Source organism: Lolium rigidum, chromosome 7 (genome assembly GCF_022539505.1).
Source record: "Lolium rigidum isolate FL_2022 chromosome 7, APGP_CSIRO_Lrig_0.1, whole genome shotgun sequence".
Taxonomy (NCBI): Eukaryota; Viridiplantae; Streptophyta; class Magnoliopsida; order Poales; family Poaceae; genus Lolium; species Lolium rigidum.
The window spans coordinates 43515514-43540574 of record NC_061514.1 but is presented as its reverse complement, the minus strand read 5'-3'; the positions used below and the strand labels follow the sequence as shown (position 1 = coordinate 43540574).

Below are 25061 nucleotides of genomic sequence, written 5' to 3'. Positions count from 1 at the left end.
GGCCATGGGCCCGCACATTTAGCGAAGGCGAGGCACCTGTGCCCGTGTGCCGGCACGACATGGCCGGGCCATACCATGCCAGGCATTTTTAGGTGGGGCCGGGCCGGGCCCGGCCCGTTGTCCAGGTTTGCCCAATGGCCGTCCGTTTTCTCGTTGACGCCCCCGGACCCAGCAGCCAGCCAGAGTGCCGGAGCAACCCAAGCCGAAGCCAAGCAGTCGCTTCCCCTCGTTGACTGACTGCCTATCTCTCTCCTTTCTCCGAAGCCGTGCTGCTGCTTCCCCTTTTCTTGCCCCGTTGCCCGCCCCCGCCCCGCCCCGCTCGTGACCTCGCCGCCGGTTCCTCTCCCTCGACCCCCGCTCCCCGCACGGCTCGCAGGTGATCCACCCGCCGGACGCAAACCGTCCTCTCCCACCTCGATTTCTCGGTGCCTTTTTTTTTTCTGGCTGCTTCTGCTGCGCATAATCGATGCTGATGTCGTTCTTTCGATTTGGTCGCTGCGTGCGGCCGCGTTCCGGGAGCCGCGGTGCGTGCCCGCTCTAGCCAGGCTCGTGGATCTGGATCAGCCTCGGGCCGGGAGAGACGAAGGATTAGATGGATTTCAGTTACTCCCTTTCATCGCTAGCATAGGGGAAACGAAGGCGTAGTTTCTGCACGCGTTTAGAGCTGCGTGATTCCATTATTGGTGAATCTCTTGCTTATATTACGCTGCTTCAGCTTAGTAGCATACTTGGATGGATGCTACCCGTTAATAGGAGGTTTTCCTAATTCAAGTGCTTCCGTTCTTTATCTGTGCGCTGCAACTGCATTTGTCCTATATGTATCACGCTCACCTGACAATTTCCTATTATGCTTACACTCGTATTCTGTATATTGATTATGTGTGATTGATCAAACAGATCAGGGCATTTGGCGCGGGGACTGTGGGTGCCCTATTGACAGCATGGAAAAAAATGGAAGTGAATGTTGATCCACGAAATGGTAGATTGGTGACAGTTCTCGGAGCAGTGGGGGATCTTTCACCAGCATTACTCTTCATTTGACACGGCCTTATGTTTGATTGTGGCTCAGAAAGCTCCATACATGGACAGACACAGAGACACCTTTAGGAGGTTTGTCATCTCCTTAAATAGCACTTTTAGTATTCTTTCATAACTCCAAAAGGTCGTTTCTGTAATCTTTATCGTTTGCATGCTGTAACTCTCGCAATTAATTGAATGCGAGAAATCTTCTGCCTTTTTTTTGAAAAATTAAAATAAAATGTGCTTGATCACTTGTACCAATTTGCTCTTGGTCTTCTCCTGTATATAGTGGTAACCCTGTAGCTGAAATAGGTATTGTTGCTGTATGGTCCATTTCTACAACAAATATTTCACGGGTTCTTCCTATGGTATCCTTTAACCCCTCATCTGACACCTGACATCTTTCCTTGCTGTCTCTCTTAGTTTAGACATGTCTTGGCTCTTTGTTTGCTAATTATTTGATCTTCGTTTTTTGCCTGTAAGAGTTAGCTCATGTTACTTTTTCGAAGAAGAAATAGGTGAAGCCGGTAATGTGTCTACATTTTCCTTTATGCTGTACTGATAGCTAGGTTTTAGCGCTTTAGCTGTACGAGTTGCGTCAGTGTAAGATTCTTCAAGAACAAAGAAAGTCAGCCATTACCTTTTACATTTTCCTTCATGTTTGAGTGATGAAGGAAAAAGCAGGGGGATTCTCATTTTCCTTTTCCTTTTCCTTTTTTTTCCTTCATGTATCAGCCCATCAGAGTTATATGTTTTAACTTCTCACTGTGCACTATTCATTCACATTTATTCTACTTTTGTTTAACTGTTGACTGTTGTGAATATGTTTCAATTATATTCGTATACTTTATGTAGGCTGGAAGAGTCAAGCCCTAGGTCATCTGTACAATCTGAAATAGGGGCGAGGAGCAGCCGGAGGTTCAGCATGCCTGGGTTTGGTTATGATTCGTTTAACCCATTAAAATCACTCATGTCAGGGATGAGAAAGGGTTCTGGAAGAATCATATCACTTAGACAGTCCCTTACATCTGGCGCTCCCAAGACAGCTTTTGCGGAAGACCTTAAATCTTTTAAGAAGAATATATTTGATCCTCAGGAAAAGTTCCTTTTGCGAATGAATAGATTTTTCTTCGTGTCATGTATATTCGCTGTTGGAGTGGATCCGCTCTTCTTCTTCCTACCCATCATCAGCAACTCAAATTGCATTGGTATAGATAAGGACTTGGCAGTGACAGCAACAACAATACGAACTATTATTGATTGTGTCTATCTTATTCGAGTGTTCCTTCAATTCCGCACTGCTTATGTTGCTCCATCTTCTCGAGTGTTTGGAAGTGGCGAGCTTGTGATTGATCCAATGTTAATTGCGATGCGGTACATTAAGAGCTACTTTATAATGGATTTCTTTGCATTGCTACCACTTCCACAGGTACTTCTTAACAGTCTTGCTCTTCAACAACCTGAAGTTTACTTAAATGTCCCATAGTCTTTATATTAGAAACAGTAATCCTTTTGTTTACGTAAAAAGAGCCTTCCAACTATTTTGAAACTTCAGCACTGGATAGTTTATGATTTGACTAGCCTGCCTCTACACTCAGCACAGTTTTGCTTCAGCGAAATTAGTACCATTACTTGCATACAACCATACAGATAATTATGCAGCAGTACTTTCTGTCCATATTCTGAACTATGATTTCTGCTTAGTTATAAGCATTTTTTTCCAGTTTACCTTGATGGCTTGAACTATCTTGTTGTTAATTGACAGATTGTAGTTTGGAGATATCTCCACAGTTCTGATGGTCCAGACGTACTGGCTACAAAAAATGCTCTGGTTTGGGTTGTATTATGTCAATACATTCCAAGGTTGCTAAGAATATTCCCCGTGACCACTGATTTGAAAAGGACAGCTGGTGTTTTTATTGAAACTGCCTGGGCTGGTGCTGGTTACTATCTTCTCTGGTTTATGCTTGCTGGTCATGTAAGTTTTTGCCTATCCTTATTCAGCTGGGAGCGTCTTGTTATGGTCGGGCTCCAGTATGCATGGAAGAGGCCCAATAGTGGACCGAATTAAGGGCTTAGCCCAAGTTATCTAGGGTTTCGAGTAGCTAGCCTATTTATAAACACATGTACCCCTTCGTTTTATGACAAGCAAAAAACATATTTGTTGCCGTCTCCCTCAGGAGACGGGATCCCTAAACCCTAGCCGCCGCCTCCAGCGCACCGCCGCCTTCCTCCTCACGCGCGGCCACGGCGCCGAGTCGCCGACGTCCGCGCCTCCAACCTCGCCACCCTCCCTTCCACCCATACAACCTCCGCCCTAGACCTGGTAGAACCCTAGCGTCTACCACGTCTTCATCTGGAGAGCATCACAGTTATTTCTCCTTATTTCACATTATGATGAGTGCCTGGAGTAGTAGGAGAGTCATTCCCTATAACTCATATAAATTTGCATCCTACCATTTGAAGTCTTCAGCTATCCTGTCACATAGGATAGATTATAGGATTTCTCAGAACCTGAAGATTGTGCACAATACATTGTAGGCATTGCCAATTGGCCTATTAGATATTATAAATATATTTCGATGATTTACCTTTGTTAACTTTTGACGGTATCCCTTTTCCTGCACCTGTCATTATTGTCTAACATCATGTTAAATGAGACGTAGTTAACATTGATCATAAGTTTTGTCTTTACTTTGTTGTACGCATTCATGTTTTCTTTGACTTATGCTGTATTTTTTCTATACACTATTTGTTGCAGAATGTTGGCACTCTGTGGTACTTCTTAACAATTGAGCGGGAAGATAGTTGCTGGCGTTTCAACTGTCACACTAGCGCTGGCTGTGATCCAAGCTACTTGTATTGTAGTGCCAATCATGCTAGCAGTGTCAGCTATAACAGTTGGAGTAATAGTACCCAAATATTTAAGAAGTGCAATGGTACTGATAGTGCTGCTGATGCTTTCAACTTTGGTATCTATCAGCAAGCGTTGGTCTCTGGAATACTTGTTCCAGGAAACTTTGTCTCTAAACTTTGTTATTGCTTCTGGTGGGGATTGCAAAACCTAAGGTAATGGAAAAAATAGTACTTCCTCTGTTCACTAATGTAAGACTTTTTAGATATTTCAAAGTGGACTAGGTACGGACCAAAGTGAGTGAACCTACACACTAAACGGGTCTAGATACATGCATTTACGAAAAAGGCTAAAAGGTCTTACATAACTGAGGGAGTACATGAATCTGTTATTGTGCCTATTTTTGTTTGAATGTCTCTGAGTTTGACAGTCCCCACAAACTGAGTCATTTTGCTGAAACACGAGTTGTTTAATTGTGGAATTGTGTGTAAAGTCCATTTATCGCCATCTTCTATAGAACAAGAGATTTAATTAGCTCTGTATGATGGCCACTCCAGACAAATTTTGCGAGTGTTATGTAAGAACTGGGAAGCAGCAACACACGGAACTTGGAGACTCATAAATGAAATTTCCTAGCTTAGTACATTAGATCTGCACCCCCATTCGAACTCCCAAAATGTCTTATATTTAGGAACAGAGGTTGTGGACACTACATCTGGCTTAAGCGAGTGCTTGCCACCATGTAAAACAAATTTGGGCTAATTTTAAGAAGGTCGAGAAAATCATAAATTTACAAACGGACCGTTTGATCCTACTTAAACCGGTTTTTGTAAGCAAGTGATTTTTTTGATCTCCTCTAAATCAACTCAAATTTTATACACATAATCTCTTACACAAGAATGGAGAGAATATGAAGGTTTTACATTTTTTTATTTTTTTTGAATTTGGGGGGGCACCTTGTGGAACTCGTGGATAGTGAAAGCCACACTAAACATATTTTAGTTAGTGGCAGACAAGGCAGACAAAATGCAACATATATCAAATAAGAGGTAACATGTAATAAAAGCAACATTTGTCACATAGGAGGTAACATGTGAAAAACGCAACCAGCCGATGCGACAGGAGCAACGTCTCCATGCGATTACAATGCCCAACAGTGATATCATATGAACGGATCGAGCAATGGAATTTTCACATGGTTCTAGCAAATGTATCATTACGAAAACGAAGTTTTCACATGTATCTTCCGGATTCATGGCAAGGCAACAGAACAAGCATCACTTTGTCTTCCTTTTCTTCTGGCTACTACGCACTATTTCTTGAATCTCATCAGGCAGCTTTGCTTTGTTTTGGGAGTGCAAAAGAAGGTACCCCCACTTTACGAGCTTATACCCTTCAACATCGTTCTGCAAATTGGAATGAAAAGGAAATGCAGGTCATGCACAATGTTTTTTGCATCATCTATGACTCCTGAAGGAGAATGTAAAGTAAGGGAATATGCTAACCGTCATGAATATGGGAGTTTTTCTTCCATCGAAACACTCAATGCAAGCCATACATCCAAAAGCGCTGTCACGTGGGCATGGCATGGAAACTAAGACACTGCGGATCTGCATTTATTTGCGTCGGCAATTGGGGAAGGGCGGGAGCAATTCATAAAGGCTTGTTCTAGATGCTTCACGAATATTTCAGTCCAGCTCTTAAACTGCTCAGGCAATTTCGAGTCCCTTGAATGCAATATCATGACCTGGTCATTTACCTCCACATTGACAACAAACACCACTCATTCTCCATCTTGGATGATAGGACAGCTTATCTGCAAAAACTAGCATGTCTTAGGAGCGTATTATCAGTGTATTATCATTACAATCCTGCACCACTTACGAATCCCTTCTCCATATTGCTGGCTTTAATCTCTTCCTCAATCGCTTTTACCAATGCTTCGTCGGTCTGCACTCAAAAACAATTTGCTATCAGACCTTTTAACTGACATCCAAAGTTTTGTTTCTTGCAGAAACCTTACCAGTGCTTTTGGGGGGGTGATGATTCTATGTTTGTGGTACTGAGTATTTTCAGTTTTGTCATCATACTTCACGCACTCGACGAATGCATTCATGATTTTCAGGGCAATTAAGTCATGAATGCATTCGTCGAGTGCGTGAAGTATGATGACAAAACTGAAAATACTCAGTACCACAAACATAGAATCATCACCCCCCCAAAAGCACTGGTAAGGTTTCTGCAAGAAACAAAACTTTGGATGTCGATTAAAAGGTCCGATAGCAAATTGTTTTTGAGTGCGATCGACGAAGCATTGGTGAAAGCGATTGAGGAAGAGATTAAAGCCGAGCAATATGGAGAAGGGATTCGTAAGTGGTGCGAGATTGTAATGATAATACACTGATAATACGCTCCTAAGACATGCTAGTTTTTGCAGATAAGCTGTCATATCATCCAAGATGGAGAATGGGTGGTGTTTGTTGTCAATGTGGAGGTAAATGACCAGGTCATGATATTGCATTCAAGGGACTCGAAATTGCCTGAGCAGTTTAAGAGCTGGACTGAAATATTCGTGAAGCATCTAGAACAAGCCTTTATGAATTGCTCCCGCCCTTCCCCAATTGCCGACGCAAATAAATGCAGTCCTGCAGGTCTTAGTTTCCATGCCATGCCCACAGACAGCGCTTTTGGATGTATGGCTTGCATTGAGTGTTTCGATGGAAGAACAACTCCCATATTCATGACGGTTAGCATATTCCCCTTACTTTACATTCTCCTTCAGGAGTCATAGATGATGCAAAAAACATTGTGCATGACCTGCATTTCCTTTTCATTCCAATTTGCAGAACGATGTTGAAGGGTATAAGCTCGTAAAGTGGGGGTACCTTCTTTTGCACTCCCAAAACAAAGCAAAGCTGCCCGATGAGATTCAAGAAATAGTGCGTAGTAGCCAGAAGAAAAGGAAGACAAAGTGATGCTTGTTCTGTTGCCTTGCCATGAATCCGGAAGATACATGTGAAAACTTCGTTTTCGTAATGATACATTTGCTAGAACCATGTGAAAATTCCATTGCTCAGTCTGTTCATATGATATCACTGTTGGGCATTGTAACTGCATGGAGACGTTGCTCCTGTCATGACTGCTGGTTGCGTTTTTCACATGTTACCTCCTATGTGACAAATGTTGCTTTTATTACATGTTACCTTTTATTTGATATATGTTGCATTTTGTCTGCCTTGTCTGCCACTAACTAAAATATGTTTAGAGTGGCTTTCACTATCCACGAGTTCCACAAGGTGCCCCCCCAAATTCAAAAAAAATAAAAAAATGTAAAACCTTCATATTCTCTCCACTCTTGTGTAAGAGATTATGTGTATAAAATTTGAGTTGATTTAGAGGAGATCAAAAAAATCACTTGCTTACAAAAACTGGTTTAAGTAGGATCAAACGGTCCGTTTGTAAATTTATGATTTTCTCGACCTTCTTAAAATTAGCCCAAATTTGTTTTACATGGTGGCAAGCACTCGCTAAGCCGGATGTAGTGTCCAGTCCCCCGAGATGCGCGTCCACGTGCTGCCGGCTCTGCCACCACCATCCCACGGGCGGTCGGGCTTAGGTACCTCGCCCGCCGCGGAGCTCCTGGCCGAGGTAGTTCACCGCATGGTGCCTCGTCCTCGGCCAGCGGGTCTTGCTCGCCACGCGACAAAGGCCCCCAGTTGTTTGGTGCGTTCTGTCCAAAACCTAATACCGAACCGATCGATCGATACACCGAATGCTCGGTCTCGTAAATTGCAAATAACTCCCTGAACCGAAGCCGAAGTGACCGAAACTGATTCGCTCTGTCCATTGCTCGGTTTGTGATTTAATATTGGTTAGCTTTATGGTCCGGAAAACCACATGGGTTGGAGCCAGGTTTTTTGGGAGAATATGACATATTGTATAAGCCGTGTTACTTGTAAGCTTAATCTGGACTGACTGATCACTGGTGTTAGATTAGGTTTTGTTTGGAAATAATAATGTTAGAACTAAACTTACTGATACAAATATGATTTGTGTGATAAAAAAAATAACCGAGAGGAGGGAGCCAAAGAGAGCTGCCGCCGATTCCTGGTTCCCTGGTCAGTAGCAGGATCTGCAATAACACATAGAAAGAGGGCGGTTTTATCTTGAACAGAACTCTGATAATGTTAGTCATGCAAGATGAAGAAAGCACAGGATTTTATGTTATGTACAACAAAAATGGCATGCCAAGCAGCCTGTCCAGAACACTGGTGGCTTAGGCCGGAAATCTAACAAAAGCTATTTTTTGAACCCCGGATCCTCATTAACCTGGTTCCTTCTGCCTGAATGTCAAAAGTTGCACTCTTGTTGTTGCAAGTTTATATTTGCTATTGTCATTTTCCGTGTACTCTTTCCAATTGTAAATGTATGGTGTTCTAGAAACTGTATTGGTTAAACATTTCAAAGACTAATGGACCTTTGTTATATATTTTTCTTTTAATTGGCAGCATGAAATTCACATTACTAGATTTGCTGTGAAATCTACTTCCATGATATATTAGGCTTTACTATAGTGTACTATTTTGCGATCCTTAACAAACTATTCTGATAGAAATTAGCAGTGGTACCTTGAAGATCGTTTCTGTCTGCACAATGACTAATGTTTGCGGCTAGAGAGTATTTCATTTCAATATCCTATATTTGTGGTTCATTATGCTTGCTATGTTTAACTTCCTTCTGTTTAACAGTACCCTTGGCCAAGGGTTTGTAACAAGCACATATCCCTGGGAGGTGTTATTCTCTATTGCTATATGCATCCTTGGACTAATCCTGTTTGCGCTCCTCATCGGTAACATGCAGGTAGAGTGACATTGCTTGGAAACTATCTTTTCAGCAATTTTGTTTGCCTGATTCTAACCTTTTCTTTTCAGACCTACCTTCAATCAGTTGCTATACGCCTTGAAGAGATGAGAGTTAAAAAACGAGATGCTGAGAGGTGGATGCATCACCGTTCACTGCCACCGCAAATCAGAGAACGAGTAAGGCGATATGAACGGTACAGGTGGTTGGAGACCAGAGGAGTAGATGAAGAAAATTTGGTTCAAACCCTTCCAAAAGATCTTAGGAGGGACATCAAACGCCATCTCTGTTTGGGTTTGGTGAAAAGGGTAGGATATGTCTGGTCAATTATCTTTCCGCATCTTGTAGTGAATTACACTGATCTCTGACCTTGTTTTGTTTTGCTGCTGATAGGTACCTTTGTTTGAGAATATGGATGAAAGATTGCTAGATGCAATATGCGAGCGCTTAAGGCCTGCACTCTACACCGAGCACGAATACATTTTGAGGGAAGGTGATCCAGTGGACGAGATGCAGTTTATTCTACACGGCTGTTTGGAGAGTATGACCACTGATGGGGGACGGAGTGGGTTCTTCAACAAGGTCCAGCTAAAGGAGGGTGATTTCTGTGGCGAGGAGTTACTCACGTGGGCATTGGATCCCAAGTCTGCTGCCAATTTCCCATCTTCGACCCGTACAGTGAAAGCTCTAAGTGAGGTTGAGGCATTCTCCTTGCGCGCCGATGAACTGAAATTCGTGGCCAGCCAGTTCAGGAGACTCCACAGTAGGCAGGTTCAGCACACGTTCCGGTTCTACTCGCAGCAGTGGAGGACCTGGGGTGCATGCTTCGTTCAGGCGGCTTGGCGCCGCTACTACAAGAGGAAGATGGCGGAGCAGCGTCGCAGGGAAGAAGAGGCGGCGAACCGCCAGAGCAGTAGCAGTGGCCCTAGCCTGGGAGCAACCATCTATGCGTCTCGGTTCGCAGCCAACGCCCTCCGGGGAGTTCACCGGCTTCGGAACAAGACCGTTCCCACCATTGTGAGATTGCCAAAGCCTCCGGAACCAGATTTTGGTGTCGAGGATGCTGACTAAACAAGACCACTCACACGCGAAATGCCTGTACTTATGACGATGTTGACCGAAGTGGTCTGTAGATTGTGTACAAAATTCAAAGACAGCTTCACAACATTATGCTTGTAGAAGTTCACTATAGAAGATGAAAATGTATAATGTCTCAGTTTTGCTATTTCTCCGTTGCCCGAAATTTCTGAATCTATGTCTCACTCTTGCAGTACTTATATTACTGCGACTTATGGTACAGTACAATATTTGCAGTACTGAAAAAGATCAGCTGTGGTAGTACTCCGTACAATATTACCGCGACTTATGGTTTGTAGCTTATATAAATGGACTAATGGAGTGATGGGCGTTGTCTGCTGATTCAAATGCTTAGAAATGTGACTAATCAGACGGTTTACAAAGGCAAAGTCGCAGCCTCGCAGGTTAGGGGAGAAGAGGTTTAGAGCATCTCCAGTCGCGTCCCCCAAAGGGATTTGGGGCGCGCCGGACAAAAAAAGCGTTCCAGCCGCGTCTCCCAAAGCCCTTTTTCGTCCGGCGCGCCCCCATTCGGTGTCCGGCGCCCGAGCCCGTCCCCGTCCCACAGGGGACGCACCGGGGACGCCGGACACAACGAAGCGAGAGCGGGAGTGGCGGGGCCGACCCGCCGCCGGCACAATTAATTTAAACCTAACCGTCGCCTACCTCGCGACGGAAGTTATTGGCGCGCAGCGACGGTGCAGTTCCCGCAGAGGGCGCAGCGACGCGTCCCGTCGCGCCTAGCTCTGCGTGCCGGCGCTAATGAGCGCCACCGCTCCTCCGCCTCCCTCCGGCCTATAAAAAGGGGCGCCTCTCATCGTCCCTCTCACACACAAACCCTAGCGCCTCTCTCCCAAACCCTAGCCGCCACCATCTCTCAACAAGACTCGACGCTATGTCTGGTAGAGGCGGACCTCGCGGCCGCGGCCGTGGTCGTGGTCGTGGCCGCGGCGTAGCTGAACGCTCGCCGTCGCCTTCCACGCATCATCGTCGGAGATGGACGTGGAGCCGGACGTCCTGTTCGAGTTCGTCCACGTCCTCAAGGGCGACCCGCGCGGCATCCAGAGGCTGCCGGACTCCTTCGCCGAGTACGTCGGCGGCGTACGCCCGCGCACGATGCATCCGCGGGAGCATTCGTGCGGCTATCGCCGGTGGATCGTCAAGGCGATCTACGACGCGCGCGGCAAGATGTACCTCAACATCGGCCGGGAGAAGTTCGCGCGCCACCACGGCCTCCAAGCCGGCTTCATCCTCGTGTTCTCCTACTTCGGCAACGAGGACATGAAAGTCAAGGTCTTCGACGAGAGGCGCCGCCTCCGGGACTACCACGTCGACGGGGACGACGACAAGCACCGACGAGGAGGACGACCGAATGAGTGTTGTTTCTTCGCGAGCGAATACGTGCACGGAGGTTTCTGCTCGTTCGCCTCATCGGTAGAACCAACAAGGGCACCATCCTCCCGCTGGATTTTCCAGCTTTAGGTGATCGGGTGTGCCCTCGAGTGTTCTTTCTTAGCAGCGAACACACGAAACCTTCGATGCACGGCCTAGTTAGGTTTAGTTTCTTTGCAATATTTTATATTTGTGTCCACCATGGTTCAAACTATGTATTAGTTTGTGGAAAACCATGTTCCAAGCGTGTTTTCGTGTAAACCACGTTCCAAATTATGTATTAGTTTGTGGAAATTGAAATAAAAATGCCGAAAAAATTATTTTAAATGTTTGGGGCGGCGTTGGGGGACGCGGCTGGGAAGCGACGTCCCCCAAACGCGGCACGAACGAAACACGTCCCCCAAACGCTCGATCCGGCGCGGTTTGGGGGACGGTTTGGGGGACGCGGCTGGAGATGCTCTTAGGGACGGACCCGCAGATGGTGCTGTTAAAATGGGGCGCATGCAAAATCGAGGCCGTTGCTGTCTGTTGGGATTTGCGCTCCCCGTTGACCAAGCTGTGTGTATCTCTCCGTATCGCTGTGTATTGGTCTTGTATTTGATTTTCTGTAAGCGTGTATAGACTGAAGATTCCCTGCTAGTGGGGCCATGGTTGTCTCCATACGCGTCTCTCGCCCCCACACCGCACCCGTCCTCCCCGTCTGCCATTCCAGTCACCGTCGATCTTGCTACGCCGCCGCCGCCGCCGCCGCCGCCAAGCTTGATATCGATGCCGCGATTTCTCCGCTTCTTCTCTCTCGCCAGGTCAAATCGAGATCTCTTTAACTCTCACCAAGATCTACCTCGCTATCTCCCCGTGGACCGGATTCAAAGGAGAAGAAGGCGATCCAGATTCATCTCTGTCAAGCGAGGAGCTCTTATGAGGCATTTTTCCTATATCCATTTCTCTACATATGCTGTTATTCATGTCTATTGCTCCGTTTATTTTTTCTTTTATCGATTTGCTTGGCTCATCCACCTTCAGGATCCAGATCCGGGCATCGTATCCTGTAAACTCTCCGATAATGTCATGTTTGATAGATCCAATGAAGAGATCGAGCGTCAAATCGAGGATCTAGATCGCAATGTTCCCGTGGAACGGCTTCCAAGGAGAAGAAGGCGAGATCCACATCGAGTCTGATCTGGAATCTGAGGTATTTTGTGTTCTGAATGTACCATCTGCTTGTTTTTTGCCCACCAGTGCTTAGCTGAACGCGGCTTTCGATATGGCTGACACTGGCAGGAGTTTCCTTGGCTGCCATCGGTAAATTTGAGCAGAGGGAGCTCAAGCTGAAAGAATTAATCAGATGAAGCTTCGAGATCTCCAAACAGTTATGCCAATGAGTGCATCTCTGCAGTATAGGAAATGCTCGTCAGTATAGGTGTTACTCTGTTTTGCTGTAGTTGCCTTCATATTATTTAAATAGGCCTTCCGTTCAATCTGATCAACAATTCATGTAGTAATATAGAAGAACTATGTTCCAGCTTAATGTGTGAGAAACTATAACTGTACATGAAAACTTGTCTTTTATCATCAAATTGATCGTGACCATGCAGTTTGCAAATGGCAGGACTTTATAGCGATTGGTGTTGTACTCTACCGTTGTTCTAGGCGGTACTCCCCATAAAGCCAGATTATTTTAATTTGTTAGAATGACATATTCTGTGGGTTTCGTTAAGCTATTTTGATCTGATTGTGCCAACTTAAACTCCTGATTTTACTGATACCTGGAGATAGATGTCCGTACATATTTTAAAGGAAGGACTGTATGGTTCGGCACTCTGGACTCTACCGCGCGGGACTGGACAGAATAGTAGATTCTGTACTGCTATTCAGATGCATTACTAGCGTTTTTGAATACGCTCCATTCAAGTAAACATATGGCATTCGGGAAATGCGCGTGCATGCTTTCTCAGCAAACTTTTCTGCTGAATGATCTAAATATATGCTCAGATGCACCACACGCATTCAGATTCCTGGATTGCATGTACTACTCTATCGTATGAAGTCCTTCATACACCGATCATTCAGTGCCTCTTGCGGATTCATATAGTACATCGATCAGAGAAAGCACACATGTACGAACGTTGGATTTTTCAGCTTCGCGGCATGGGCCGCATGGCCACCCGGGCATTGATTGGAATCCTATACCAGGTCCCGCTGCCGCTCCGTGTAGTCGATGCAGGCTAGTACAACCGTCCAATCACCGATGGTCGCAGCAGTACGGACCGTTTGGTAGCATCGTACCATCAGAGTAGAAAAATTGTGATTCTTCTTCCCGACAAATGGAAGCAACCTTATGATTTCTTTTATGCAGTCCAGTTTTGAAACAATGTATAATTTCATATGGTCCTGATTTACAAATAGTTGAATGCAATTTTCGCCGACGAACTGAATATTTTTCTACTGATACAGTCTTGCTTGCAACGGTGCTCATAAAACCTTACCTGAATGCTCGAATATAGGCCCAGTCTAGATAATAACCGCTGGTTTCAGTTGATTCACAAAAAATGACCTGAACACATCCCGGATAAAATGCCGGCCCGGATATTTTTATTGGGTGCTTGGAATTCGTTTTCGGAACCTCAGTAGATGCATGATAGTTGGCGGGAGTGAACCCAAACATGAACTTAAGTGGGAGGCTCTCCGGCTTGCAGACGATCAGAGCGTTGCTCTCAAGGAGATGAATGTGAGGGCCATCAGAGGGAAGTTGATGGCCAAGACGGACAAGGTGAAGTCCAATGCTAGAGCCACAAACATCCGAATCATGATGGTGGAAATTTAGGCATCCGGGTAGGCTAGGATTGATGTAGTCATAGATCGCGAGATTACCACATAAACAAAATTTTGTACCAGATTAGACTATGAAGCACGTCAGGCAGTCCCTTGAGAAGCTCCCTCATGTATGGCTCATCCAAGTGCTACAAGTACAGCACCTCCAATATATCCGCACCTACGAAGTGGAAGCGCCACACGCCGAACTGCTAGATCAGCACATGCAACTAAGGCATGAGAGGCGTGGTGGCTAGATCGAGTGGTTCAACCCTAATCAGCTCGCCCCACCCTCTCTTATATAGGCGTCATGATGGGCTTAAACACTTGAATCCCGTTAGGACCCTGAGCATAGTCTAATGTGGATCCAATCTGGATTAGGCTTCCAACCCCTTAAGTGTGTGACCCTATATGTTCACACGCGAATAGACATGACACGGGTACTTCTATTCGAACAATAGTTGGTAACGGCATCTAGTTGTTCATAACATGTGTCCACATCACTGGTTTGACATCTCCATATCTATGGACTGCTAGGTCAACACGTGCAACTAAGGTGTGAGAGGAGTACGTGGCGGCTAGGTGCAGTGGTTCAACCCTAATCAGCTCATCCCACCCTCTCTTGTATAGGCATCCCTGATGGGTTTAAACACTTGAGTCCCATTAGGACCTTGATCCTAGCCAAATGCGGATCCAATTCGGATTAGGCTTTCAACCCCTTAAGTGTGCGACCCTATATATTCACACGCGAATAGACATGACACATGTACTTCTACTCTGACAATAGTTGGTAGCGGCCTCTAGTTGTTCATAACGTGTGTCCACATCACTGGTTTGATATCTCCATGCCGTGTAACACACAGTTATAACCCAATCGATATGCTAGTCTAATACGCATGTGTCCTCACATGAACTCCGCCTAAGGACAACTTTCGAAAACACTACAAGTAAACAGTTTCACAAACAATTTACATAATTGTCATTCAACACAAGTTGCATGGTGATATAATTTTCCTGCCATTTTTTGGATTTCTGTAGAACAAAATTCTCCAAATACGGGGACTGCACGATAAAGAATACATGATCAATAATAACCCTCAACATAGAGATATTAACCCTCAATATAGTACCTTTACACCTAAACAAATATAGGCGATTAGCAAATCTATATGGATTTGAGAACAAATGTCTTAGGCATGCGGTTCATCGATATTCCCCCTGAAACTACATTTTAACTAGCCATGCATTCCTCGGCAAACTAGCCATCGGTTTTGTTTAGGCGATAGATTGTGTTCAGATACATTAAATTCATAATAGTCAAGACCAGACTGAGATAAATCTTAATGCTTTCTTAATGTAAGAAATAACACACAGTTGAATCTAAACAAATCTCAAGAATTACGCACTTGCATCCTTCTCTATCTCATCGAACCGTAATCTAGCCATGCGGTACTCAATAGACTAGCTATAACGTACTCTAGGTTTTATCGATTTAACTAATGTGATAGATTGTGTTTGCATATAAATTACATTTCTACTGAGTGTGGATTTTGTACACCCAAGCATGGGTGTGGGTGTCTTCTTTGCCGGTGATCTAAACCTGAAGATTGGTGCAAAGTCTGACATGGTGAAACATTATCCTCCACTTTTCATTTTCCTGTCACGCCCGTTGTTCCTTTTCTCCCGGCTTTTTGCCAGACGGTACGCTACCTGCTGTTCGCGTCGGGGGACAGGAGACGTGCTGTCTACCAAAAAGTGGTAGGGGCTCTGTCCTCCATCCCCAACCCTCTCCCCCGTGTTCCCTGATGTTCTAGCCGCCGACGCGCAGATAGCTCCCGCCGCGGTCCGTCGCCGCCGTCGCCAGCCCGCCGCGCTCCGTCGCAGCCGTCGCCAGCCCGCCGCGCTCCGTCGCCGCCGTCGCCAGCCCGCCGCGCTCCGTCGCCGCCGTCGCCAGCAAGCCGTCCACGTCGCCGACGTCGCCGCCATCCGCCGTGTGACGTCTCCGCCGTCGCCAGCGAGCCATCCACGCCGCCGTCGCCAGCGCACGTCTTCGCCATGCGCCGTCCCCGCCGTCGCCAGCGAGCCGTCGACGACGCAGACGTCGCCGCCGTCGCCATCGTGCGTCGTCCCCGTGCGCCGGCCCTGCCGTCGCCAGCGAGCCGTCAAGGACGCCGACGTCGCCATCGTACGTCTTCGCCGTGCATCGTCCCCATGCGCCGGCCCTGCCGTCGCCAGCGAGCCGTCCACACGCGCCGCCGACTCGCAGGTACAGTTAGCCATCGACGTGCGCCGTCGTCGTCTCCCCCTTTTCATTGGATCTTGTACTAAACGGCGAGGAGTGTTGCCTGCAGGCAATGGCCGCGGGGGCAACAACAGAGCGGACCGTTCTCCATTGTTTGGAAGGGGGTGAAACCTCAAGTTTCTTCTCCCCTGTACCCGAGTACATTGGCTCGCTGATTCCTTCGCCGGGGGCTGCGTAAGGTGGCGAATCGAGCGTCTCCGCCCAAGCAGGCACCACCGACGCCGAGGGAATAGGTGCTGAAGGCTCTGGCTTCGACGCCGTGTCCAGGGAAGAAGGGTCGAGCCACGAAGGGTTCGGCGGCGACGAGCTGGGCTGCAGCATGGACGAGCGCCTGTCTCCAAATTTCGACGGTGCGCTGCTGCCCCATGTGCTACAAGCGCCGGTGTCCAAGAGGGGGCCGGCGACGAGGAAGACGTCGGGATCGGGAAGTCGAGTTCAAGAAAAAAGTGTGTCGCTGCCGGACCTCCATTTCTTCTCTCTTCCCCTCTCTTTGTCTTGCTGATGTACCGACGCGTATCGGGCCGCTTGCAGGCAATGGCTGCCATAGCCCATAACAAGTTATGGAGGGAGTGACGACGCACCAAGGGGAGCTTCTTCGCGCGAAGGGGCGCCGTCGAGCGGGTCATGCGCGGTGGCGCCATGGAGGAGTAGGCGAGGTGGGGGCGTTGGGCAACGGAGGAGCGGGCGATGTGACGGAGGCAACGCGAGCCTGTCCTGGGCCAGGTTGTCGCGGCAGCTGCGCGCGTCCACCTGAGCGGCCGATGAAGCGACGGCGACCGGGGCAGAACAGCGTGCGCCAGCTCCAAGTGGCTCGTGGCCTTCACGCAGCTCCTTGTCAACCCCTCGTCCTACATGCCATGTCAGCTCGTGCGCGCGGGAGCTTGACCTCGTCGCGCTGCTGCTAGCGCTGCCGCCGCAGGAGCTGCTCAAGCAATGGTCCTCCCTGCGGCTGGGCAAGACGGAGCATGGCGTCTGAAAAGTTCCGTCGTCCAAGGAGAAGGCGGCGAGGGAGCCCACGCTCATGGTGCTCGACCTGCCGAAGTTGGCGCTGAACCGCGTGCTCGAGGAGGTGTCCCCGGCGTCGCTTTCCGCCATGGCGTGCTTCTGCGCGAGGCTCAGGCTTGTTCCTCTGGTTTAGTCGTGTGTTGACTGTTACTAGTTAAACAGCAGCTGGTCCTTTATGTCCGATAACACCTAGCAAGAAATTCTTCTTATACCAACTACCACTGGCGTGTAAGCTGTTTCATGTTGTGTTTTGTCAATGATAATGATCAATAAAAATGCCGGCGGCGAGTAATTTTTTGCATCCATCATGGTGTCGCTTGAGGACGGTGACTCTTTTTCTGACGTTTTGGAAGCCAAACTCTGTACCGGGACCAAACTGTACTTTGGTGTTCTTTTGATTCAGTCCTTGTTATCAGCTAGCTCTCTCAGTAAAGCTTGCTGACATCGTTTGGGAACACGGCGCGTAAACCAGGTTACAGTATGAGTTTAGCACTATTAATGGATGATATGATTTGCAAACTGCCATCTGAAAGAAACCTTGATTCAGCAAGCCATCAGATACATTTTGTGCTGGGACGATGCTCAAATGAAATCATAGTAGGTGTCCCTCGACCCATCAATTTCATTTTTCACGAGAGCATGCTACTCGTAGGTTGTGTAGCCTCAACAGTAGAGCGTCTTGGGCTCAACAGAGAGATTCAGTGTAAAAACCCCAGCGTGCACATAGTAAAGTGTAATTAATGTGCTACGGCAAGCCTAGCATGCTTTACTGTGCGGCAGCTGCTAGCGCATGTGAGAGAGGATGGTGGACGGGTCTGCTGTCCGGTGAGAGAGGAGACGGAGCAGAGGAAAGCCGTGTCAGGAGGAGCATGGGACCCACCAGCATTGCAGAATTGAAGCAAATAGCATAATAAAATGATTTCTCTCCCTGCCATCTTATCCCAATCTTGAAGCATCCAACGGCTGTAAAAACACCCACACCCATGCTTGGGTGTACAAATGTATTCTGCCATTTCTACTAGTCACGACCAAACTAATATAATCTTGGTGGTTTTTATGTAATAAACAACATAATACAACACAATGCATTTCATGAGGTCCTTTGTTAGAATCTCTATATGGTACACAAACATAAATGCATTAGTAAATGATACTATTAGATTACCAGATGGCTCACATGATGAAATATTTAATATTTTAGCACCATACATGAGGGGTAGAAACTTAACACTCATAAAACTCAGGCGTAAAATGAGTGTGAATTTTCAACATACATGAAGAGCCTAAGAAACTGCGATAGAAATTTGAAACCTAAGGGAAAATCAGAGATGCAATACATAGATGAAATGCTATTGTGCTACATATAATCCTCATCGGAACTTGGCGGTGAATAACTCGGGCTAGTGCAAAGGGCCCGGAGAATTGAAGGACTATCTGAACTCAAATCCAGAACTTAAAAAAGGACATTTCATTGGGAACAAATCATTTGTTACTTGGAAAATACAACTAAACAATGAATGAACCAACATTGAAGTCGTCCCTTATTGAAGTGTTGGAGATACTACACCTGCATCTACAAATGAAATTGTACGTCACACCAGACAATTGCAATAATACCATGGAGTGCTTGCCGTATTTTCACACACACACACGGAAAATAAATTGAGAAGGTTTCATCATACACTCATGGAGGAGACAAGGCACACCAAAAATAATCTCAAGAATTACGCAGTTGCATCCTTCTTTATCTTGACGAACCCTAATTTAGCCATGTGGTCCTCTACAAACCAGCCATATCGTCCTCTAGATTTTTTCATAAAGTCCTTATGTTATCCTCTATGCATCGGTTTGTTTAGACAATAGATTGTGTTTGATACATTAAATTCATGCTAGTCAAGACCAGAGAGAGATAAATCTTAATGTTTTCTTAATGTAAGAAATAATACACAATCGAGTCTGAAAAAAATCTCCAGAATTACGCAGTTGTATCCTTCCCTATCTCATGGAACCCTAATCTAGCCATGCGGTTCTCAACAAACTAGACATGGTGTACTCTAGGTTTTATCATAAAGTCCTTACGATATCCTCTATGCATCGACTTAACTCATGTGTGATATATTTTGTTTGCATACAAATTTATACTAGTCACAAACAGACTAATATAAATGTTGGTGCTTTCTTAATGTAAAAAACCAACATAATACAACACAATATATTCCATGAGGTCCTTTTTAGAATCTCCATGTGGTACAAAACATAATACCATAGAGTGTCGTTTTATCATACACACATGGAAAATAAATCGAGAATATTTTATAGTACACCCACATAGTACATTGTTGCTTCTCATAGAGGAGACAAGGCACACCAAAAATAATCTGAAGAATTACGCAGTTGCATCCTTCTCCATCTTGACGAACCCTACTTTAGCCATGCGGTCCTCGACAAACCTGCCATATCGTCCTCTAGATTTTATCATAAAGTCCTTATGATATCCTCTATGCATCGGTTTTGTTTAGGTGATAGATTGTGATAGGATACATTAAATTCATACTAGTCAAGGCCAGATTAAGATAAATCTTAATGCTTTCTTAACGTAAGAAATAATACACAATCGAATCTGAAAAAACCTCAAGATCTACGAAGTTGCATCCTTCTCTATCTTGTCGAACCCTAATCTAGCCATGCGGTCCTCGACAAACTAGCCATGACGTACTCTAGGTTTTATCATAAAGTCCTTACAATATCATCTATGCATCGACTTAACTCATGTGTGATAGATTTTGTTTGCGTATAAATTTATACTAGTCACGGCCAGACTAATATAAATTTTTGGTTCTTTCTTAATGTAAAAAAAACAACATAGACAAACGTGGGTTCATAGATGAAATGAGTGTGAATTTTTAAATACAGGAAGAGCCTAAGTAACTGCGATGGAAATTTGAAACCTAAGGGCAAATCAGAGATGCAATACATAGATGAAATGCTACTGTACTGCATATAATCCTCATCGGAACTTGGCATTGAATAACTCGGGCTCGTGCAAAGGGCCTGGAGAATTGAAGGACTATATCTGAACTCAAATCCAGAACTTAAAAAAGGACATGTTATTGGGGACTAATCATTTGTTACTTGGAAAATACAACTAAACAATGAATGCACCAACTTAGGTCAAAATAAGCCGGCCCTTATTGAAATGTTGGAGATGCTACACCTGCATCTACAAATGACACTGTACATCACACCAGACATGCTGAATTGCAATCAAACGCATTAGCTGTCAGCTTGTTAAAAGAAATTCATTTGAAAATAGCATTTGTCCGCGATTTTGCATGACCTCATAGGTATAATTTCAGCCGCAACTACCGACCCGCCTTGGCACACTAAAACTAGGAAAATAATTCTGCTAACATACGAGAGCAACAATGAGCATCCTGATATTGACAGGAAATCAACGAACCTCTTCTTCCATGGATGTGGAGATGGAGGCGATTGTGAGGCGCAGATGGGATAATTCATATGTTTGGTTATCATCTGGCCTGAATTACGAAGCCATAAAACTATATCATGATGAACAATAAATAGGAGCGATTCCAAAACGCGAAGGGGGGGATCCTCCAGCGGCAGTCCTTAAGCTTGGTTGTTATATGACCTGCATTTAAGGTACAGAGTGTCCAAGTTAAACAGCATGTATTAAAGTGGATGCTACAACACTATCTGAGAATAAATCATTCCACTTGCTAGAACTGTTTGATCGGAGAAGCAAAAGAAGCAGAAAAGTCAGGATGCGAAGTATCCCACATACAGACTGTAATTCAAGGAACCTAAATTCCTTATTTATCTATGAAACAAAAAAGCACTGTAAATCTGATTTAGAATACACACCCACTTTCCTAACAAAAACATCTCCATCTGTCAAACTATAAGAATAATAAAACTCTGAAACAACTTTGCTTCTCTTAAGATATCGATTTGCTTCTCGTATATGCTACAGACCTAAAAAGTTTCAGTGATCGATTCCTCTAGAGGTTGACACCAACTTGGTTCATAAACATTCGGCCAATTAAAGTTGGTTGCTCCCGGTTATAATCCGTAAGATTATCTCGTCTGTTTAGAATCAGGTGCGCTTTCAAGCCCACCAGCAATTCGATCTTTATCCGGTAGTTAATGGGGCTAATTCGTCCCAAGTGCGTGCAGTACGGGTCCTTATTCAACAAATTAAAATGCATCGCCGACTGAAACTCTACGCACCTGTTGTTCCATGACCCAGGCGATGGTGGTGAATTGGAGAGATGGGCCGCGGCTTCATCTGGAGAAGGCATCGGAACTTCCGCTACCTCCGCGAAATCCGGCGCGGCCGTTGCTTCCAGAGCTCGTAGAGTCGACGCTCCGGCTTGGGCTGGTGCCCTCATCTCCCGTCTGGTTTGCTTCTTCTCGGTCGAGCCAAGGCGAATCTAGGGATGGAAAATCCAAGCTGGAGGGAGCATTGAGCGGAATCAGAGAGGCGGCGGCGCTCAGCGAGAGCTCGAATAAGAAACCAGACGGGGAGATCTGACCTGAGTGAACCTTAGGGGCGGCCATCGACCTGCATCGCCTGCGGCGTCGGGATCTAGCCGGAGGATCCGCTCTCGCCTGCGGGTGTGTGTCTCGTCTGACGCAGGGAGGAGGTGATTGGATTTCGAATTAACTGGGCTCGGTGGAACCTGTCCAATACCCCACGTCGGCAGGGGGCCACCACCGTATAACATACGAAAAGGTGCTATGTATCTACGGCGCATCGCTCGTATTTGCGGAAATGGCTGGTCAAACGTTCCCGCATGCGGGCCCGGCACGGGAATCTCATAGCAGCGTCCGACGGGAGCGATTTCGACCGCGCCCCATTTCGCCTTCACCAGCGCATTTTCGCTTAGGGACCAGGATTCAGGTCCTCCACACTCATCTCTGCTGGCGGGATGCTCTCCCTCGTGCGCCGCCGCCTCCTCGCCCTCCCCTTCTCCACCGCCCCCGCACCTGCGCCGCCCTCCACGCTGGACGCGGCGGCGGTGCTGGAGACGCTCTCGCTCTACACCAACGACTGGCGCCGCGCGCTCGACTTCTTCCACTGGTCCGCCTCCCCCGACGGCGCCAACCTGCCGCCCACCCCCTCCACCCTCTCCCGCGCCGTCGACATCCTCGGCAAGCACTTCGAGTTCCCGCTCGCCACCTCCCTCCTCCTCGCCCACCACCACCCCGCCGACCCCTCCTTCCTCCGCCCCGCCCTCCGCGCCCTCCTCAACCGCCTCGCCGCCGCCAACCTCGTCGACGACGCCGTCCGCGCCTTCGACTCCACCGCCCACTCCCTCGGCCTGCGGGACGAGGCCTCCTTCCACCTCCTCCTCGACGCGCTCTGCGACCACCGCCGCGTCGACGAGGCCCACCACCTCTGCTTCGGCAGGGCCCCGCCGCCCTTCCCGCCGGGGACCAAGACCCACAACCTGCTCCTCCGCGGCTGGGCCAAGACGCGCGCCTGGACGCGCCTCCGCCAGCACTGGCTCGACATGGACACCCGCGGCGTCGCCAAGGACCTCCACTCCTACTCCATCTACATGGACGCCCTTGCCAAGTCGGGGAAGCCCTGGAAGGCCGTCAAGGTGTTCAAGGAGATGAAGCACAAACGCATTCCCGTGGACGTCGTCGCCTACAACACTGCGATCCACGCGGTTGGGCTCGCGGAAGGCGTCGATTTCGCCATCCGGCTCTACCGGCAGATGATTGAAGCTGGCTGCAAGCCGAATGCTGCCACTTTCAACACGATCGTCAAGCTGCTCTGCAAGGAAGGGAGGTTCAAGGAAGCGTATGCGTTTGTTCCGCAGATGCACAAGGCCGGCTGTGCGCCCAACGTGCTCACTTACCATTGCTTCTTCCAGTATTTGAGTCGCCCGCAGGAGGTCCTTGGACTGTTTGAGAAAATGCTTGAGAGGGGTTGCCGGCCGAGAATGGACACCTATGTCATGCTTATAAAGAGGTTCGGGCGATGGGGCTTCCTCCGCCCAGTGTTCTTTGTATGGAAGACAATGGAAGAACAAGGGCTCAGTCCTGATGCGTTTGCGTACAACACACTCATTGATGCATTGCTGGAAAAGGGAATGGTGGATATGGCTAGGAAGTACGATGAGGAGATGCTTGCAAAGGGGCTCTCACCCAAGCCAAGGAAAGAGCTAGGGACTAAGGCGCCAGGAGCAGACTCTGACAGTGATAATGCCTTGGGTGGCGTGTTTTGAGTTGACAGGAAAAGTGGTATTGGCATGTTCATGCACCAACTGGGTAGGATTGCACCATTGGAGGATCATTCTGTGATTGAAATAATGAGTCCGTGGACAAGTAAACCGGAATAGGTAAATTTGCCCTTCCCTTCAATTGTCCAACAGCTCTTCCCTTAGAAAGCATACAGAAGAGGGGTTGTTTGTTGCGCTGATATCTGAGTTGAGGAGGACCTGACAACTAAGTGGCTGGGACTGAGTTGGGCAGTTAGCCTGCTTCATCATATTAATACATCGAATGATGTGTATTCAGCGAGCTGGACAGGAATATCTATATTGGAGGTGTAGAGGAAATTATGTGCTCCTCGGTATATGATTATTCTGGCTGCCTGCAACGATGATGCATTGATATGTCTCTCAAGGCAAACAATCTTGTCCCGAAGGGCATTTAATCATACATTCTACGCTGAAGTGAAATGTAATCAGTGATGGTGGTGCTCTAATATTCTCACTGGGTCAGGAAGCTACGGGAGGATGTACAACACATCTCATGTTGTGATGTAAGCTTAGAATAACAGAATATTACCATCATACAGAAAATGTGAAGCTTGCTATACAAATTACAGGTAAATGTACTGAACTGTGGTTCTTGTATTGCAGAGAAGTTTCCATTCTTCTGGATCTTGATTCTGGCAGTATGATGTGCTTGTATTGTTATACAAACTAGCTTGAGCAGGCGCGGCGGCACGCCGCGCCAGTGAAGTACCAGTAAGCTCAAGAATAGAGCTGAAGAATAGAGACGTATCTATTTTAAATTTTGCCAGCAACATGGAGGTGTGGTAGGATCCAATGAATAAACAACTTAAAAAAAAGGTTCAGAAGTAAAAAAAAAAAGATTATGACCAGAATAATATCAGCGTTGAATTGCGCGCTTGCTGTGTATCTGGTTTTCTTCTTTGGTCGTAAGCCAGCCTCATTGCCTTTAGGCCAGCGTGCAGTACATGTTGGGTGCCTCCAGATGCCATGTGGCTGTTAGCCGACTCTGTCGGTCCCTCCTCTCCTAGGAGGAGGAAGCCAAGACCACCATTTTTTTCATGAAGAGCCAAGATCACCAGAGGATGAACTGTCTTGATTTGGCGAGCAGTTGACAGTGGGTAGCTGATCATCTAGTACACCAGTTATCTTGCACAATGTACTAAAATTTTAGTTTCATTAACGAAACAATGTCAAGACACGCATACACACTTCACACTTAACTTATGTGGCACTCTCAAGGAACGATACTCTACTGCCCCTTATAATGTCATCTAAGTGCCGGAAGTTGTTGTTAGAGTTATTAAAAAAAAACACTTCTTGGATAACTTGATAATATGGTCAGCTCCTGGTCGAACTCCATGTCAGATCCCGGTTGAACCCTATGCAAGGGAAATCACAAGCAAGATGGCAGAAAATTGCAACTGTACGACAATGGAATTTGATGTTCACCGTGAGGTAAGTTACCTGT

The 25061-nt window shown here is 46.7% G+C and overlaps 3 protein-coding genes and 1 long non-coding RNA gene across 5 annotated transcripts; 3 read left to right on the top strand and 1 right to left on the bottom strand.

Moving 5' to 3' along the window:
• The first annotated feature begins 290 nt into the window (after nucleotides 1-290).
• Nucleotides 291-9973, top strand: LOC124669234 (probable cyclic nucleotide-gated ion channel 5). The gene is made up of 8 exons (XM_047205893.1): nucleotides 291-376; nucleotides 898-1110; nucleotides 1876-2449; nucleotides 2786-2998; nucleotides 3782-4089; nucleotides 8623-8734; nucleotides 8806-9042; nucleotides 9128-9973. Exons 2-8 carry the CDS (start codon nucleotides 1082-1084, stop codon nucleotides 9803-9805), a joined length of 2151 nt encoding a protein of 716 aa, XP_047061849.1. The 5' UTR covers nucleotides 291-376; nucleotides 898-1081; the 3' UTR covers nucleotides 9806-9973.
• A 1966-nt stretch (nucleotides 9974-11939) lies between these two features.
• LOC124669235 lies at nucleotides 11940-12758 on the top strand. Its single transcript, XR_006992079.1, has 2 exons — nucleotides 11940-12392; nucleotides 12482-12758. It is a non-coding gene; the product is annotated as an uncharacterized LOC124669235 (long non-coding RNA).
• A 7453-nt stretch (nucleotides 12759-20211) lies between these two features.
• On the bottom strand, nucleotides 20212-22217 carry LOC124677432. Of its 2 annotated transcripts, none has more exons than XR_006994053.1 (3): nucleotides 21875-22217; nucleotides 21570-21792; nucleotides 20212-20970 (listed from the first exon to the last, which is right to left on the bottom strand). XR_006994053.1 is itself a non-coding variant. In XM_047213420.1 (3 exons), exons 1-3 carry the CDS (start codon nucleotides 22094-22096, stop codon nucleotides 20949-20951), a joined length of 447 nt encoding a protein of 148 aa, XP_047069376.1. In that variant the 5' UTR covers nucleotides 22097-22217; the 3' UTR covers nucleotides 20212-20948. The 2 variants fall into 2 exon arrangements, 1 of the variants encoding a protein (XP_047069376.1); XM_047213420.1 differs by having other exon boundaries at nucleotides 21570-21772.
• A 53-nt stretch (nucleotides 22218-22270) lies between these two features.
• On the top strand, nucleotides 22271-23578 carry LOC124671239 (pentatricopeptide repeat-containing protein At1g80550, mitochondrial-like). The gene has a single exon (XM_047207638.1). The coding sequence runs from the start codon at nucleotides 22271-22273 to the stop codon at nucleotides 23576-23578; it is 1308 nt and encodes a 435-aa protein (XP_047063594.1).
• The last annotated feature ends 1483 nt before the right edge of the window (nucleotides 23579-25061 follow it).

What these genes read in the sequence shown, in the direction of transcription:
- LOC124669234 (XM_047205893.1), top strand. Translation starts at nt 1,082, where the DNA reads ATGGACAGACACAGAGACACCTTTAGGAG. An exon ending in CATTGCTACCACTTCCACAG is followed by an intron (nt 2,450 to 2,785) that starts GTACTTCTTAAC and finishes GTTAATTGACAG; the next exon opens with ATTGTAGTTTGGAGATATCT. An exon ending in TCCTCATCGGTAACATGCAG is followed by an intron (nt 8,735 to 8,805) that starts GTAGAGTGACAT and finishes TTTTCTTTTCAG; the next exon opens with ACCTACCTTCAATCAGTTGC.
- LOC124677432 (XM_047213420.1), bottom strand. Translation starts at nt 22,096, where the DNA reads ATGCGCCGTAGATACATAGCACCTTTTCGTATGTTATACGGTGGTGGC. An exon ending in CGCCCCTAAGGTTCACTCAG is followed by an intron (nt 21,773 to 21,874) that starts GTCAGATCTCCC and finishes TTCCATCCCTAG; the next exon opens with ATTCGCCTTGGCTCGACCGA. An exon ending in CCTGGGTCATGGAACAACAG is followed by an intron (nt 20,971 to 21,569) that starts GTGCGTAGAGTT and finishes CCTTAAATGCAG; the next exon opens with GTCATATAACAACCAAGCTT.
- LOC124671239 (XM_047207638.1), top strand. Translation starts at nt 22,271, where the DNA reads ATGCTCTCCCTCGTGCGCCGCCGCCTCCTCGCCCTCCCCTTCTCCACC.